This window comes from Oncorhynchus gorbuscha, linkage group LG20 (assembly GCF_021184085.1).
Source record: "Oncorhynchus gorbuscha isolate QuinsamMale2020 ecotype Even-year linkage group LG20, OgorEven_v1.0, whole genome shotgun sequence".
In the NCBI taxonomy this organism is placed as follows: Eukaryota; Metazoa; Chordata; class Actinopteri; order Salmoniformes; family Salmonidae; genus Oncorhynchus; species Oncorhynchus gorbuscha.
The window spans coordinates 42,566,118-42,585,303 of record NC_060192.1 but is presented as its reverse complement, the minus strand read 5'-3'; the positions used below and the strand labels follow the sequence as shown (position 1 = coordinate 42,585,303).

At 39.4% G+C, this 19,186-nt stretch overlaps 1 protein-coding gene and 1 long non-coding RNA gene across 2 annotated transcripts in view; both read left to right on the top strand.

Annotated features, from left to right (window-relative positions):
* The window catches only part of LOC124006704, a 19,136-nt gene extending 1,817 nt beyond the window's left edge, over nt 1-17,319 (top strand). Inside the window, exons 2-6 of the mRNA XM_046316795.1 lie at nt 1,652-1,762; nt 3,894-3,936; nt 5,916-5,989; nt 12,419-12,468; nt 16,952-17,319. Coding sequence (XP_046172751.1) covers nt 1,652-1,762; nt 3,894-3,936; nt 5,916-5,989; nt 12,419-12,468; nt 16,952-17,221 — 548 coding nt within the window. The 3' untranslated portion in view covers nt 17,222-17,319. The remainder of the gene's footprint in view (nt 1-1,651; nt 1,763-3,893; nt 3,937-5,915; nt 5,990-12,418; nt 12,469-16,951) is intronic.
* Nucleotides 17,320-17,891: 572 nt separating this feature from the next.
* On the top strand, nt 17,892-18,726 carry LOC124006589. The gene is made up of 2 exons (XR_006833810.1): nt 17,892-18,078; nt 18,134-18,726. It is a non-coding gene; the product is annotated as an uncharacterized LOC124006589 (long non-coding RNA).
* The last annotated feature ends 460 nt before the right edge of the window (nt 18,727-19,186 follow it).

Below are 19,186 nucleotides of genomic sequence, written 5' to 3'. Positions count from 1 at the left end.
CCCATTATCAGCAACCATCACTCCTGTGGTCCAATGACACGTTGTGTTATCTAATATAAAGTTAATCATTTTTAAAAGGCAGTCAACCTCTTCACTGTCTTCAACAGTTTAGGGGCGACTCCGGGATGCTGGCCTTCTAGGCAGAGATCCTCTGTCCATTGTCTGTGTTCTTCTGCCCATCTTAATCTTTTCTTTTTATTAGCCAGTCTGAGATATGGCTTTTTCTTTGCAACTCTGCTAAATGACTTAAATGTAAATGTAAACTCTGCCTAGAAGGCCAGCCTCCCGGAGTCGCCTGGTGTTTAGCGGGTTGTGCTAATTTTGGGGTCTGTACACTCTCCTTAATAGCTACTATAGGCACACATCAAAAGTTGTAATTCCATTTCTGTTTGTCCATTCCTTGAGACATTAAAGTTGTGTAGATGTAATGTCCATAACGCTGGAGTCACAACAAAGTTTTTTGCAATAGCAGAACTTTCATCTAGAAGTTTAAAAGGATAACAGCAGAATGAGATGCATGTTTAAAACAATAAACCCTCTACTTGTCCAGACTGACTTTGTCCAGACTGACTTTGTCCAGACTGACTTTGTCCAGACCGGGTGGATTCATCTCTGACTCATAACTAACTCCGTTCTCTCTGTTTTTGTTTTATAGACTGTACCAGGGACATAATATCTCTGACCCATAACTAACTCCGTTCTCTCTGTTTTTTGTTTTAATAACTGTACCTGGGGCATAATATATCTGACCCTTAACTAACTCCGTTCTCTCTGTTTTTGTTTTATAGACTGTACCTGGGGCGTAATATCTGTGACCCATAACTAACTCTGTTCTCTCTGTTTTTGTTTCATAGACTGTACCAGGGATATAATATCTGTGACCCATAACTAACTCCGTTCTCTCTGTTTTTGTTTTATAGACTGTACCAGGGACATAATATCTCTGACCCTTAACTAACTCCGTTCTCTCTGTTTTTTGTTTTATAGACTGTACCTGGGGCGTAATATCTCTGACCCTTAACTAACTCCGTTCTCTCTGTTTTTTGTTTTATAGACTGTACCTGGGGCATAATATCTCTGACCCATTACTAACTCCGTTCTCTCTGTTTTTGTTTTAATAACTGTACCTGGGGCATAATATCTCTGACCCATTACTAACTCCGTTCTCTCTGTTTTTGTTTTAATAACTGTACCTGGGGCATAATATCTGTGACCCATAACTAACTCCGTTCTCTCTGTTTTTGTTTTAATAACTGTACCTGGGGCATAATATCTGTGACCCATAACTAACTCCGTTCTCTCTGTTTTTGTTTTATAGACTGTACCAGGGACATAATATCTCTGACCCTTAACTAACTCCGTTCTCTCTGTTTTTTGTTTTATAGACTGTACCTGGGGCGTAATATCTCTGACCCTTAACTAACTCCGTTCTCTCTGTTTTTGTTTTATAGACTGTACCTGGGGCGTAATATCTGTGACCCATAACTAACTCCGTTCTCTCTGTTTTTGTTTCATAGACTGTACCAGGGACATAATATCTCTGACCCTTAACTAACTCCGTTCTCTCTGTTTTTTGTTTTATAGACTGTACCTGGGGCATAATATCTGTGACCCATAACTAACTCCGTTCTCTCTGTTTTTTGTTTTATAGACTGTACCTGGGGCATAATATCTCTGACTTTAACCTCTCTGCTTCTCTTCATCTCTGTGTGTCTCAATCTCACCTGCTTTCTGAGACACAGGGACACCAGACACAAAGCAGGTAAATTATTCCTTATTGAATAAAATATCTTTCCCTGAGCAATTGTGTTAGTATAAAATAATATATTTTCCGTTTTTTTTGCATAGAATATGGCTCAATATCATATTATTTATATTTTTAGTATGCTTTGCTCATCTCTATCAATACTAGTAACTATTATGGACCTGAATGTGTATTGTATACGTCCACATAAACAATATCATCAGACACCAGGCACTACACACACAGAGCACTGACACAGACACTGTCATTGACACAGAGCATCTCTCTTACGTCTCTTGCCTCTCTTACCTCTCTTATGTTTCTTATCACTCTTACCTCTCTTATGTCTCTAACCTCTCTTACCTCTCTAACCTCTCTTACCTCTCTAACCTCTCTAACCTCTCTAACCTCTCTTACGTCTCTAACCTCTCTAACCTCTCTTACGTCTCTTACCTCTCTTACGTCTCTAACCTCTCTAACCTCTCTTACGTCTCTAACCTCTCTTACGTCTCTAACCTCTCTTACGTCTCTAACCTCTCTTACGTCTCTAACCTCTCTAACCTCTCTTACGTCTCTAACCTCTCTTACGTCTCTAACCTCTCTTACGTCTCTAACCTCTCTTACGTCTCTAACCTCTCTTACCTCTCTTACGTCTCTAACCTCTCTTACGTCTCTAACCTCTCTTAGTCTCTAACCTCTTACCTCTCTTACGTCTCTAACCTCTCTTACGTCTCTAACCTCTCTTAGTCTCTAACCTCTCTTACCTCTCTTACGTCTCTAACCTCTCTTACGTCTCTAACCTCTCTTAGTCTCTAACCTCTCTTACCTCTCTTATGTCTCTAATCTCTCTTACCTCTCTTACGTCTCTAACCTCTCTTAGTCTCTAACCTCTTACCTCTCTTACGTCTCTAACCTCTCTTACGTCTCTAACCTCTCTTAGTCTCTAACCTCTCTTACCTCTCTTATGTCTCTAATCTCTCTTACCTCTCTTACGTCTCTAACCTCTCTTAGTCTCTAACCTCTTACCTCTCTTACGTCTCTAACCTCTCTTACGTCTCTAACCTCTCTTAGTCTCTAACCTCTCTTACCTCTCTTATGTCTCTAATCTCTCTTACCTCTCTTACGTCTCTAACCTCTCTTAGTCTCTAACCTCTTACCTCTCTTACCTCTCTTACGTCTCTAACCTCTCTTAGTCTCTAACCTCTTACCTCTCTTATGTCTCTAATCTCTCTTACGTCTCTCACCTCTCTTATGTCTCTAATCTCTCTTACCTCTCTTACCTCTCTTACGTCTCTAACCTCTCTTAGTCTCTAACCTCTTACCTCTCTTACGTCTCTAACCTCTCTTACGTCTCTAACCTCTCTTACGTCTCTAACCTCTCTTATGTCTCTAATCTCTCTTACCTCTCTTACCTCTCTAACCTCTCTTACGTCTCTTACCTCTCTTACGTCTCTAACCTCTCTTACGTCTCTGACGTCTCTTACCTCTCTTATGTCTCTAATCTCTCTTACGTCTCTAACCTCTCTTACCTCTCTTACCTCTCTTACCTCTCTTACGTCTCTAACCTCTCTTACGTCTCTAATCTCTCTTACCTCTCTTACGTCTCTTACCTCTCTTACGTCTCTAACCTCTTACCTCTCTTACGTCTCTAACCTCTCTTACGTCTCTAACCTCTCTTAGTCTCTAACCTCTTACCTCTCTTACGTCTCTAACCTCTCTTACGTCTCTAACCTCTCTTAGTCTCTAACCTCTTACCTCTCTTACGTCTCTAACCTCTCTTAGTCTCTAACCTCTTACCTCTCTTATGTCTCTAATCTCTCTTACGTCTCTAATCTCTCTTACCTCTCTTACCTCTCTTACGCCTCTAACCTCTCTTACCTCTCTTACGTCTCTAACCTCTCTTACGTCTCTAACCTCTCTTATTCTCTAACCTCTCGTATGTCTCTTACCTCTCCGACGTCTCTTACCTGTCTTTCGTTTCTTACGTCTCTTGGATCTCTTGCAGCAACATAAATGGCATCTGTCATTCTGTAGGCTATTTTGTTCATCAGCATTGCTTAACTGTAACTCTGTAACTCAGTCAGTCTCATCGATTCACAGAAGTCATCGACTCACAGAAAAGTAATTGTTCACCATTTTGTTTTGACAGGCAATGAGGAGTTTCTTCCCCAGCAGCATTATCCAAGAGAGCGGTACGGGTTTATTATCATACTCCAGTAATGTGTTTCATCTACCGTTGTATGTATGGTGTGTGTGTGTGTGTGTGTGTGTGTGTGTGTGTGTGTGTGTGTGTGTGTGTGTGTGTGTGTGTGTGTGTGTGTGTGTGTGTGTGTGTGTGTGTGTGTGTGTGTGTGTGTGTGTGTGTGTGTGTGTGTGTGTGTGTGTGTGTGTGTGTGTGTGTGTGAAACAGTACATGTCTAGTCAGTGATCTGACATGAATCGCTCATCTCAAATGTACAGAATCAGAAAGTATTCAGACCCTTTGACTTTTTCAACATTTTGTTACTTTACAGCCTTATTCTAAAATTTATTTAAAAAAAGTTATTTCCCATCATCAATCGACCCACAATAATGACAAAGCAAAAACAGGTTTGAATAATAATCAAATTAAAATAAACGTATTTACATTAGTTTTCAGACCCTTTCCTGTGAGACTCTAAATTGAGCTCAGTTGCATCCTGTTTCCATTGATCATCCTTGAGATGTTTCTACAACTTCATTGGAGTCCACCTGTGGTGATTTGAAATGACTGGATATGATTTGGAAAGGCACATACCTGTCTTTGACAGTGCATGTCAGAGCGAAAACCAAACCACTAGGCCGAAGGAATTGACTGTAGAGCACCGAGCCAGGATTGTGTCGAGGCACAGATCTGGAGAAGGGTACCAACACATTTATGCAGCATTGAAGGTTCCCAAGAACACAGTGGCCTCCATCAGTCTTCAACGGAAGAAGTTTGGAATCACCAAGACTCTTCCTAAATCTGGCCGCCCGGCCAAACTGAGCAATTGGGGGAGAAGGGCCTTGGTCAGGGAGGTGACCAAGAACCTGATGGTCACTCTGACAGAGGTTCAGAGTTCCTCTGTGGAGATGGGAGAACCTTCCAGAAGAACAACCATCTCTGCAATCGATCAGGCCTTTATGGTAGAGAGGCCAGACGGAAGCCAATCCTCAGTAAAAGGCACATGACAGCCCACTTGGAGTTTGCCAAAAGGCACCTAAAGGACTCTCAGGCCATGAGAAAAAAGATTATCTGGTCTGATGAAACCAAGATTGAAGTCTTTGGCCTGAATGCCAAACGTCATTTCTGGAGGAAACCTGGCACCATCCCAACGGTGAAGCATGGTGGTGGCAGCATCATGCTGTGGGGATATTTTTCAGCGGCAGGGACTGGGAGACTAATCAGGATCGAGGCAAAGATGAACGGAGCAAAGTACAGAGAGATCCTTGATGAAAACCTGCTCCAGAGCGCTCAGGACCTCAGACTGGGGCGAAGGTTCACCTTCCAGCAGGACAACGATCCTAAGCACACAGCCAAGACAACGCAGGAGTGGCTTCGGGACGAGTCTCTTAATGTTCTTGCAGCTAAAAAAAGGAAACATCTTTTTACTTTGACATTTTGGGTTATTGTGTAGATTGATGAGGGAAAAAGCAACTTAACAAAATGTGAAAAAGTCAAGGGGTCTGAATACTTTCCAAATGCTATGTATATCTGGCACCCGAACAAATGTATTTTATGGTAGACACACAGATGTGATTTGTAAATTTGAGTCATTTAGCAGACACTCTTATCCAGAGACACTTAGAGTTAGTGCCTTCATATTCAGATAGTAGCCATAGTAAGTACATTTTTTCCTCAATGAAGTAGCAGAGTCAGAGCAAGTATGAAAACACCAGCCCCAGTTTTTTTGTGATGTATATTGATGTATATTGATGCATGTGATATGTATTGATGTATATTGATGTATATTGATGCATGTGATGTATATTGATGTATATTGATGTATATTGATGTATATTGATGTATATTGTTGTATGTGATGTATATTGATGTATATTGAAGTATGTGATATGTATTGATGTATATTGATGTATATTGATGCATGTGATGTATATTGATGTATATTGATGTATATTGATGTATATTGATGTATGTTGATGCATGTGATAGTGAAATGCAGGAGGAAGAGGAGGAAGAGGAGAATCAGCAGCAGGAGAATCCCATCTACGGAAACATCACTACAGGTGACATCACATCACATAATATAATATCTATGGAAACATCACAACAGATGACATCACATCACATAACATAATATCTACGATAACATCACTACAGATTATATTACATCACATAACATAATATCTATGGAAACATCACTACAGGTGACATCACATAATATCTATGGAAACATCACTACAGGTGACATCACATAATATCTATGGAAACATCACTACAGGTGACATCACATCACATCACATAATATCTATGGAAACATCACTACAGGTGACATCACATCACATAACATAATATCTACGATAACATCACTACAGATTATATTACATCACATAACATAATATCTATGGAAACATCACTACAGGTGACATCACATAATATCTATGGAAACATCACTACAGGTGACATCACATAACATAATATCTATGGAAACATCACTACAGATGACATCACATAACATAATATCTATGGAAACATCACTACAGATGACATCACATAACATAATATCTATGGAAACATCACTACAGATGACATCACATAATATAACATAATATCTATGGAAACATCACTACAGATGACATCACATAACATAATATCTATGGAAACATCACTACAGATGACATCACATAACATAATATCTATGGAAACATCACTACAGATGACATCACATAATATCTATGGAAACATCACTACAGATGACATCACATCACATAATATAATATCTATGGAAACATCACTACAGATGACATCACATAATATAATATCTATGGAAACATCACTACAGATGACATCACATCATATAACATAATATCTATGGAAACATCACTACAGGTGACATCACATAATATCTATGGAAACATCACTACAGATGACATCACATCACATAACATAATATCTATGGAAACATCACTATATGCAAAGGGCACCATGCCCACAGTGGGCACGGGGGCATGTGTCTTCTCACATTTGTCCTTTAAAAAATATATACAAATGATATATATATATATAAATTGTTACTCTGTAATACTGCAAGCCACCTAGCAGTTTTATGAAGTTGACTTTAGCCCAGATAGGTTCCCAATCTCCCAACCTCATAACTAGCTGCCCAGAAGCCATTTCAGGCTATCAAGATAGAGTTAGCTTCTCTAATTGTCTTAGCTGGCATGCCTGCTGGTAAGGTTGGTAGACTAGAGTAGCTGGCATGCCTGCTGGTAAGGTTGGTAGACTAGAGTAGCTGTCATGCCTGCTGGTAAGGTTGGTAGACTAGAGTAGCTGGCATGCCTGCTGGTATGGTTGGTAGACTAGAGTAGCTGTCATGCCTGCTGGTATGGTTGGTAGACTAGAGTAGCTGTCATGCCTGCTGGTATGGTTGGTAGACTAGAGTAGCTGTCATGCCTGCTGGTAAGGTTGGTAGACTAGAGTAGCTGTCATGCCTGCTGGTAAGGTTGGTAGACTAGAGTAGCTGTCATGCCTGCTGGTAAGGTTGGTAGACTAGAGTAGCTGTCATGCCTGCTGGTAAGGTTGGTAGACTAGAGTAGCTGTCATGCCTGCTGGTAAGGTTGGTAGACTAGAGTAGCTGGCATGCCTGCTGGTAAGGTTGGTAGACTAGAGTAGCTGTCATGCCTGCTGGTATGGTTGGTAGACTAGAGTAGCTGTCATGCCTGCTGGTATGGTTGGTAGACTAGAGTAGCTGTCATGCCTGCTGGTATGGTTGGTAGACTAGAGTAGCTGGCATGCCTGCTGGTATGGTTGGTAGACTAGAGTAGCTGTCATGCCTGCTGGTAAGGTTGGTAGACTAGAGTAGCTGGCATGCCTGCTGGTATGGTTGGTAGACTAGAGTAGCTGTCATGCCTGCTGGTATGGTTGGTAGACTAGAGTAGCTGGCATGCCTGCTGGTATGGTTGGTAGACTAGAGTAGCTGTCATGCCTGCTGGTATGGTTGGTAGACTAGAGTAGCTGGCATGCCTGCTGGTAAGGTTGGTAGACTAGAGTAGCTGTCATGCCTGCTGGTAAGGTTGGTAGACTAGAGTAGCTGTCATGCCTGCTGGTAAGGTTGGTAGACTAGAGTAGCTGTCATGCCTGCTGGTATGGTCGGTAGACTAGAGTAGCTGTCATGCCTGCTGGTAAGGTTGGTAGACTTTAGAAAAGCAATAACTACATGTACTGAATAAGACTCACGTACTTTTCAATATTTGAGCAGAGATGCATTGAAGCATAATTAGTTTTCTTTACACAACATAACCACCAGTCAGGAGGATACAGACAGTTCAGGAGGTAGATATGTTGAGATACACAGATAAAGTGAGCTTACATTTCTTTTTACATAGAATTAAGCATAATAATTATGGTTATAGATGGCAGGAAAAAGCTGTTTCAGGTGTTTAAAAATGCAAAGTTCTTCAACTTGTGGAAGGATGGCCTAGTGGCCGGATGGCCTAGTGGAAGGATGGCCTAGTGGCCGGATGGCCTAGTGGAAGGATGGCCTAGTGGCCAGATGGCCTAGTGGAAGGATGGCCTAGTGGCCAGATGGCCTAGTGGAAGGATGGCCTAGTGGCCAGATGGCCTAGTGGAAGGATGGCCTAGTGGCCGGATGGCCTAGTGGAAGGATGGCCTAGTGGCCAGATGGCCTAGTGGAAGGATGGCCTAGTGGCCAGATGGCCTAGTGTATTTTTGAACTTATGTATTCTAGCGTAACTTCAGCGTAGAACCCTCCTCTCTCTTGCTCTCTCTCCCATAATTTTGGGTCAGTCAAAGTGGTCAGGTATTCTGCCACTGTGTACTCTCTGTTTAGGGCCAAATAGCTTTCTAGTTTGCTCTGTTTTTTTGTCAAGTAAATACCTTTTTGCTTTCTCATGATTTGGTTGGGTTTAATTGTGTTGCTGTCCTGGGGCTCGTTGGGGTCTGTTTGTGTTTGTGAACAGAGCCCCAGGACCAGCTTGCTCTCCAGGTTCATCTCTCTGTAGGTGATGGCTTTGTTATGGAAGGTTTGGTAATCGCTCCCTTTTAGGCTGTTGTAGAATTTAATGCCTCTTTTCTGGATTTTGATAATTAGAGGGTATCAACCTAATTCTGCTCTGCATTATTTGGTGTTCTACGTTGGATATGTTTTGCAGAATTCTGCGTGCAGAGTCTCAATTTGGTGTTTGTCCCATTTTGTCAAACACTTGGTTGTTGAGCGGCCCCCAGACAACCATAAAGGGCAATGGTCTCTATAACTGATTCAAGTATTTTTAGCCAGATCCTAATTGGTATTTCGAGTTGTATGTTCCTTTAAATGGCACAGAAGACCCTTCTTGCCTTGTCTCTCAGATCGTGCAACAACCGGCTTTGTGGAAGTTACCTGTGGCGCTGATGTTTAGGCCAAGGAGTCTAGAAACGTTCAATGGAATTCTGGAATCGAACGGAGATGGTTCCTCAATGCGGAAACTAGTAAATGGATTAAATCGGTTGTTGGAGGAGTTGCTACGGAATGGAGAGGACAAGAGTCCATGTGGATTTGATGCTATTCCTCTTGTGTTGGGAAAGGCTGGTAAACAAGCATTTTACGGTCAAGTCTACACCAACTGTATTCGGGGCATGTGATCTATACAATTTGATTGGATGCCGTTATTTCGGCATGAAGCATTCAAAACGGGACTTTTAAGTGGTTATTGTCTTGCTCTTTGCTGAAATCAGAGGGCTAATATCAATACTATACATGCCAGTTAACAATGTAATTCACTCTGACAGGTAAATATTTATAGCCCTGCTATTTAGCCAATGAGTGGCCTAATATCAAGCTAATATTTATTTTCTTCGGCTAAACAACTCTAGCTTCGCTCTTCCAGCTTTTCCCGTGTGCAGTAGGCTATAGGCTACGGACGCCAAGCCTCTCCGCTATTCCTCTTGTCGTGACATCCAGCTTCCAGCTTTTCCCGTGTGCAGTAGGCTATAGGCTACGGACGCAAGCCTCTCCGCTATTCCTCTTGTCGTGACATCCAGCTTCCAGCTTTTCCCGTGTGCAGTAGGCTATAGGCTACGGACGCAAGCCTCTCCGCTATTCCTCTTGTTGTGACATCCAGCTTCCAGCTTTTCCCGTGTGCAGTAGGCTATAGGCTACGGACGCCAAGCCTCTCCGCTATTCCTCTTGTTGTGACATCCAAGGAAAAACTATAGTCTACAAAAACTATAGGACATTAATGTTGTATACGTTTTTATACTCGGCCTCATAGGCTTTTCGTTGAGAGAAGCATGCCTGCTCTTGTTAATTGCTGCATGTAAAATAGACATAGGCCAAATGAACTGGGAAAGTTGCAAAGAGATAGTTTGTTATCTATTATCTATTTCACTTGCTTTGGTAATGTAAATGCCAATAAAGCCCTTTAACCTGAATTGAAATGTAAATTGAATTGAGTGCATAGTTGGACTGATTATTAAATGGTTGCACAGACAGGGATGAACACAGACAGGGATGAACACAGACAGGGATGAACACAGACAGGGATGAACACAGTGAAACAAAGTAATATCCAAACGAAGTTATAAGAAATGGAAATCACTTAAAAAAGCACTTGAGCAACTGTAGGCCGTTTGTTCTTTAGTTAAATAAAGGTTAAATAAATATTTTATTTTTTATTTAACGAGGCATGATTTAAAAGATGCGCAACAAACAGCGTTTGTTGTTTATTTTCTACATTTAATTTAAATACGAGTGTCTATATTCTATTTAGCGTTAGACTACACGTAACCTACATTGAAGTAGTATTTACAGTTGTCACTATTTTACTAGGCAAGTCAGTTAAGAACAATTTCTTATTTTCAATGACAGCCTGGGAACAGTGGGTTAACTGCCTGTTCAGGGGCAGAACGACAGATTTTGTACCTTGTCAGCTCAGGGATTTGAACTTGCAACCTTTCGGTTACTAGTCCAATTTCGGTTACTAAACCCAATTTGCTCAGTCACCATCTTTTACCATGAGTATACAGCGTGCAGTGCAGCGCGTTGATCAGTTGATTGACCCGTGCAGGCTACTGTTGAACGATACACTTCCTTCCAGTGTGGATGTTCGCCAACGTTTAACGTTTTATAGTTCTGTGTAATGTATCGTTATAGTTATCGGCTTTGGTGTGGACCGCCCTCAACGCTCAAATTAGTAAATACTTCTTGCGGATAACAGGAATATGGTCTGAACACAGCAGTGGTTCTCAGCCGCCGGGTTGATTTGATGGAAATCACGAATGCAACAATGATAGCCTTCTAACAAGGGATTTCATATTCTATGCTATTTAGTTTAATTTATAATTTTAGATCGGGGGGGTTACATGTTTTGTTTTCTCCAAATACTCTGGGAGGCCCAGGTAAAAAATATATATTTTCCCCGGGGGAGAATGACAACTGTTTTCACTTCAGAGGTCGGATTACCTCCAGGTATCCCCCAATATAAATAACCATTACTCGCTAATGACACAACATTAACATCGGTCAATTTAGGGTTTTACATCAACAAATAACCTTCAATTCATTGTATCTTCAGCTCTTATCAAAATGAAAGTTAGCAAATGAAGACATTTACTCGATACAATTTATTTCTTTTTCTAAATGATATTTCTCATAAACGTTTGTATTATTTTGTCCCATAAAATAATCTGTACTATTAATATTAAAAATATATATTAGCGAAATAACTGCTCTTCCCCCGCGACCCTGACTTTGAATACCACTGCTCTAAAGTTGTATCATCTCACATTTCTTTGCATGGATTTTGACCCCAAAAAAATGCACATGTATGTATTACAAAAATGTAAAAATGTAGCCAGTTTATATTTAAAGCAAGTGTCTATAAATCCCTACCTTCACCACGAAACGCGTACAGTTTAATTTACAGTTGTAAGTAACAGCGCTATAAATATAACAGTCTCGTAGCTGAACGATAAGAATAACGTTTTTTTTGTACAAGTATCTATCTAGTAGCTATCTTACTGCCTACTAACTGATGCAATAGAATTAGGCAGAGTAACATGTGTGTTTTGTTTGCGAACGCTATCTGACAGATAGTATCTGTAAATACCTCTGTAAAGTTCATCAGCGTGTCATTATTTTTCTTACGCCAACAACACAGTGACATCGAATACTAACTATACTATATACCCCGAACTTGTGTACATCAAGCTTCAGTTTTTCCATTTAGATATGATCATGATTGTGTTCTAGTTTCCTGAGTTAAATGGAAACGTGTGTTTATGACTAAATCTCGTGTGTGTGTGTGTGTGTGTGTGTGTGTGTGTGTGTGTGTGTGTGTGTGTGTGTGTGTGTGTGTGTGTGTGTGTGTGTGTGTGTGTGTGTGTGTGTGTGTGTGTGTGTGTGTGTGTGTGTGTGTGTGTGTGTGTGTGTGTGTGTGTGTGTGTGTGTGTGTGTGTGTGTGTGTGTGTGTGTGTGTGTGTGTGTGTGTTCTTTGAAGACCTGTGCTATGAACCCATGACCAAGCAACGTTCCAGAGACGACAGAAAGGTACGTACATCGGGCCAAAATTATTCGTGTACATTATTGTTCACATACAACTGTCATTAAAATAATATTTGCTTTTATAATTATTTGGTTTTAAAATGTACTGTGTAAATTAAAACAAAAAATATATATAGAGGACATAGTTTGATTTACTTGCCACGTAAAACAAAATGTGAATGACGAACCATCATCTCATCTCATAATGGTCATAATTGAAAACGACGGTCTGCTATATTTATAGTTATATTATTTTCCACCATGAGAGGAAATGAACTACGCCTGTACTCAGTATTCATGCTAATAACAACACGTCGAAATAGGCGTATATATATTGCAGTTATATCGCTTAGACCACAAGTCCCTTAGACCACAAGTCGCTTAGACCACACAGCTTATAGTAAGCTATATTACAAATAGCACCATATTCCTTTTATAGTTCACCACTTCTGACCAAAAGTAGTGCACTATATAGGGGATAGGGTGCCATAAGGCTCTGGTCTAAAGTAGTGCACTATATATAGGGAATTAGGGTGCCATAGGGCTCTGGTCTAAAGTAGTGCACTATATATAGGGAATAGGGTGCCATAGGGCTCTGGTCTAAAGTAGTGCACTATATATAGGGAATTAGGGTGCCATAGGGCTCTGGTATAAAGTAGTGCACTATATATAGGGAATTAGGGTGCCATAGGGCTCTGGTCTAAAGTAGTGCACTATATATAGGGAATAGGGTGCCATAGGGCTCTGGTCTAAAGTAGTGCACTATATATAGGGAATAGGGTGCCATAGGGCTCTGGTCTAAAGTAGTGCACTATATTGAATAGCACACCATGTTAACTCAGTCTGTTTCTAAAGTAGTTCACAGTCATCTGCTGTGGTCAAGGCCATCTCTAGTTCTCTACACCACACCGTGTACAACGCAGCCAATATCTGCTTTATAGGCTATATATAGTACCATTTTTCTGAATGCATGAGAAGTTACCAAGGACAGGATGCTCTCCGACTTTCAAGTTTCAAACTTTATCTGCCACACGCACAGGATACAACAGGTGTAAAACTGCAGAGTGAAAGTCTCACCTTGAGATCTCTGGTAATATGATATACTAACAGTGTTCATATATAGTATACTAATAGTGTTCATATATAGTATATTAACTAGTGTTCATATATAGTATACTAATAGTGTTCATATATAGTATACTAACAGTGTTCATATATAGTATACTAATAGTGTTCATATATAGTATAATAACAGTGTTCATATATAGTATACTAATAGTGTTCATATATAGTATACTAACAGTGTTCATATATAGTATACTAAGTGTTCTATATAGTATACTAAAAGTGTTAAATGTAAATGTAATGTATATTAACAGTGTAAATATATAGTATATTAACAGTGTAAATATATAGTATTCTAATAGTGTTCATATATAGTATACTAACAGTGTAAATATATAGTATAATAACAGTGTTCATATATAGTATACTAATAGTGTTCATATATAGTATACTAATAGTGTAAATATATAGTATACTAATAGTGTTCATATATAGTATACTAATAGTGTTCATATATAGTATACTAACAGTGTTCATATATAGTATACTAATAGTGTTCATATATAGTATACTAATAGTGTTCATATATAGTATACTAACAGTGTTCATATATAGTATACTAATAGTGTTCATATATAGTATATTAACAGTGTTCATATATAGTATACTAATAGTGTTCATATATAGTATACTAAGTGTTCATATATAGTATACTAACAGTGTTCATATATAGTATATTAACAGTGTTCATATATAGTATACTAATAGTGTTCATATATAGTATACTAATAGTGTTCATATATAGTATACTAAGTGTTCATATATAGTATACTAATAGTGTTCATATATAGTATACTAATAGTGTTCATATATAGTATATTAACAGTGTTCATATATAGTATATTAACAGTGTTCATATATAGTATACTAACAGTGTTCATATATAGTATACTAACAGTGTTCATATATAGTATACTAACTGTGTTCATATATAGTATACTAATAGTGTTCATATATAGTATACTAATAGTGTTCATATATAGTATAATAAATGACTGTGTAAATATATAATGTATATAACAGTGTTCATATATAGTATATTAACAGTGTTCATATATAGTATACTAATAGTGTTCATATATAGTAAGTCGCTTTGGATAAATAGCGTCTGCTAAATGATATATATATAAATGTAAATATGTATATTAACAGTGTTCATATATAGTATATAACAGTGTTCATATATAGTATTAACAGTATATAGTATACTCATATATAGTATATTAACAGTGTTCATATATAGTATACTAATAGTGTTCATATATAGTATATTAACAGTGTTCATATATAGTATACCAATAGTGTTCATATATAGTATATTAACAGTGTTCATATATAGTATATTAACAGTGTTCATATATAGTATACTAATAGTGTTCATATATAGTATATTAACAGTGTTCATATATAGTATACTAATAGTGTTCATATATAGTATATTAACAGTGTTCATATATAGTATACTAATAGTGTTCATATATAGTATATTAATAGTGTTCATATATAGTATACTAATAGTGTTCATATATAGTATATTAATAGTGTAAATATATAGTATATTAACAGTGTTCATATATAGTATACTAATAGTGTAAATATATAGTATATTAACAGTGTTCATATATAGTATACTAATAGTGTTCATATATAGTATACTAATAGTGTTCATATATAGTATACTAATAGTGTTCATATATAGTATATTAACAGTGTTCATATATAGTATACTAATAGTGTTCATATATAGTATACTAATAGTGTTCATATATAGTATATTAACAGTGTTCATATATAGTATACTAATAGTGTTCATATATAGTATACTAATAGTGTTCATATATAGTATATTAACAGTGTTCATATATAGTGTACTAATAGTGTTCATATATAGTATATTAACAGTGTTCATATATAGCATACTAATAGTGTTCATATATTATATACTAATAGTGTAAATATATAGTATATTAACAGTGTAAATATATAGTATACTAACAGTGTAAATATATAGTATATTAACAGTGTTCATATATAGTATACTAATAGTGTTCATATATAGTATACTAATAGTGTTCATATATAGTATACTAAGTGTTCATATATAGTATACTAATAGTGTTCATATATAGTATACTAATAGTGTTCATATATAGTATATTAACAGTGTTCATATATAGTATAATAACAGTGTTCATATATAGTATACTAATAGTGTTCATATATTATATACTAATAGTGTAAATATATAGTATATTAACAGTGTAAATATATAGTATACTAACAGTGTAAATATATAGTATACTAATAGTGTTCATATATAGTATAATAACAGTGTTCATATATAGTATACTAAGTGTTCATATATAGTATACTAACAGTGTTCATATATAGTATACTAACAGTGTTCATATATAGTATAATAACAGTGTTCATATATAGTATACTAATAGTGTTCATATATAGTATACTAACAGTGTTCATATATAGTATAATAACAGTGTTCATATATAGTATAATAACAGTGTTCATATATAGTATACTAATAGTATTCATATATAGTATATTAACAGTGTTCATATATAGTATAATAACAGTGTTCATATATAGTATACTAATAGTGTTCATATATAGTATACTAATAGTGTTCATATATAGTATATTAATAGTGTTCATATATAGTATAATAACAGTGTTCATATATAGTATAATAACAGTGTTCATATATAGTATATCCAGCCCGTCCACAGCCCCCCTCCCCCAGACCGTTCCCCAGCCCGTTCCACAGCCCCCTCTCCCAGCACGTTCCCCAGCCTCCCTCCCCAGCCCGTTCCCCAGCCCGTTCCCCAGCCTCCCTCCCCCAGCCCGTCCCCCTAACCCGTTCCCCAGCCGTTCTCCAGCCCATTCCCCAGCCCGTTCCCCAGCCCATTCCCCAGCCTCCCTCCCCCAGCCCGTTCCCCAGGCCGTTCCCCAGCCTCCCTCCCCCAGCCCGTTCCCCAGCCTGTTCCCAAGCCCGTTCCCCAGCCTCCCTCCCCCAGCCCGTTCCCCAGCCCGTTCCCCAGCCACCCTCCCCAAAGCCCGTTCCCCAGCCGTTCCCCAGCCCATTCCCCAGCCTCCCTCCCTGGCCCCCAGCCTCCCTCCCCAGCCCGTTCCCCCCGTTCCCGTTCCCCAGCCTCCCTCCCCAGCCCATTCCCCAGCCCGTTCCCCAGCCCGTTCCCCAGCCACCCTCCCCAAAGCCCGTTCCCCAGCCCGTTCCCCAGCCCGTTCCCCAGCTCCACCAACCCTGACCTGAAATACTCCTTTGTAATAGATAGTCAAAAAAGGCCAAATACATCATTATTCTACTGTTCCAACTCCTTCTCTTCAGCCTGCGTCCCAGCCCTACCATACCGACCTGAACTATGCTTCTCTGGACCTGAACGTGGGACAGATACCCAAGAAGAGGAAGCGTCGCTACCAGCAGGGCCAGGTTCAGGCCCAGACCGTGCCCGAGACCCAGATGGGTGGGGGTTTCCTGGAAATAGATGCAGAGATGGAGGCCTCCCTCCCCTCACGGAGTAGCAGCCCTCTGGCTTCCAGAAACAGCATCTACCTCAACAGTCTACAGATGGCACTAGAGACAGAGGAGAGGGAATAAAACAGAGCCAAGGAGATGGGGAGGGAGATGGAGGAGGATAGAGAGTGGGATGGAGACAGGAAGTAGGGAGAGGGGGAGAAAGATACAGTAGGTTATGATGTAGGGATGGAGACAGGAAGTAGAGGGGAGAAAGATACAGTAGGAGAGGGGAGAAAGATACAGTAGGTTATGATGTAGGGATGGAGACAGGAAGTGGGGAGAGGGGGAGAAAAAGATACAGTAGGTTATGATGGAGGGATGGAGAGGGGGAGAAAGATACAGTAGGTTAATGTGGGATGGAGACAGGAAGTGGGGAGAGGGGGAGAAAGATACAGTAGGTTATGATGTAGGGATGGAGACAGGAAGTGGGGAGAGGGGGAGAAAGATACAGTAGGTTATGATGTAGGGATGGAGACAGGAAGTGGGAGAGGGGGAGAAAGATACAGTAGGTTATGATGTAGGGATGGAGACAGGAAGTGGGAAGAGGGGGAGAAAGATACAGTAGGTTATGATGGAGGGATGGAGACAGGAAGTGGGGAGAGGGGAGAAAGATACAGTAGGTTATGATGTAGGGATGGAGACAGGAAGTAGGTTATGATTATGATGGAGGGATGGAGACAGGAAGTGGGGAGAGGGGAGAAAGAATGATACAGTAGGTTATGATGGAGGGATGGAGACAGGAAGTGGGGAGAGGGGGAGAAAGATACAGTAGGTTATGATGTAGGGATGGAGACAGGAAGTGGGGAGAGGGGGAGAAAGATACAGTAGGTTATGATGTAGGGATGGAGACAGGAAGTGGGAGAGGGGGAGAAAGATACAGTAGGTTATGATGTAGGGATGGAGACAGGAAGTGGGAGAGGGGGAGAAAGATGCAGTAGGTTATGATGTAGGGATGGAGACAGGAAGTGGGAGAGGGGGAGAAAGATACAGTAGGTTATGATGTAGGGATGGAGATAGAGCTGGAGACGTAGGGTATGACAAATGAGCTGTTCCTAGGGTCTGCTGACCTGTAACATGTGACTGGGGTTAGAGGTCAGGGAGGAAGAACAACGGTTCTAAATGTGAACTCAAGCACTCAATTAGGCAGAGAGAGCGAGAAAGAGAGAGAGAGGACTGGTGTTCTTTTAAATATATTTTTTATTTAACCTTTATTTAACTAGGCAAGTACAGGTACAGAGACATCATACTGACCTACTTTAACCTCTAGTCAATATGTTAGAATCAGACTTTATAGAGAAAGGGGCTCCCACTGCATATACTGCATATATGTACATATTATTATTATTATATATTTTTTATTATTACTAGTATTCGTATATACAGTATACAGTGCATTCTGAAAGTATTCATACCCCTTGACTTTTTCCCCATTTTGTTATGTTACAGCCTTATTCTAAAAGTTTTTATTTATTTTTAAATCCCTTCATCAATCTACAAACAATACTCCATAATCACAAAGCCAGTACTGTTTTTTTTATTTTATTTTAACAGATGTATAAAAAATAAAAATCTGAAAATCACATTTACATAAGTATTCAGACCCTTTACTCAGTACTTTGTTGAAGCACCTTTGACAGTGATAACAGCCTTGAGTATTTTTTATTTTTACCTTTATTTAACCAGGCAAGTCAGTTAAGAACACATTCTTATTTTCAATGACGGCCTGGGAACAGTGGGTTAACTGCCTGTTCAGGGGCAGAACGACAGATTTGTACCTTGTCAGCTCGGGGGTTTGAACTCGCAACCTTCTGCTTACTAGTCCAACACTCTATCCACTAGGCTACGCTGCTACAAGTTTGGCACACCTGTATTTGGGGAGTTTTTCCCATTGTTCTCTGCAGATCCTCTCAAGCTCTGTCAGGTTGGATGGGGAGTGTCGCTGCACAGCTATTTTCAGGTCTCTCCAGAGATGTTAGATCGGGTTCAAGTTCAGTCTCTGGCTGGGCCACTCAAGGACATTCAGAGACTTGTCCCGAAGCCACTCCT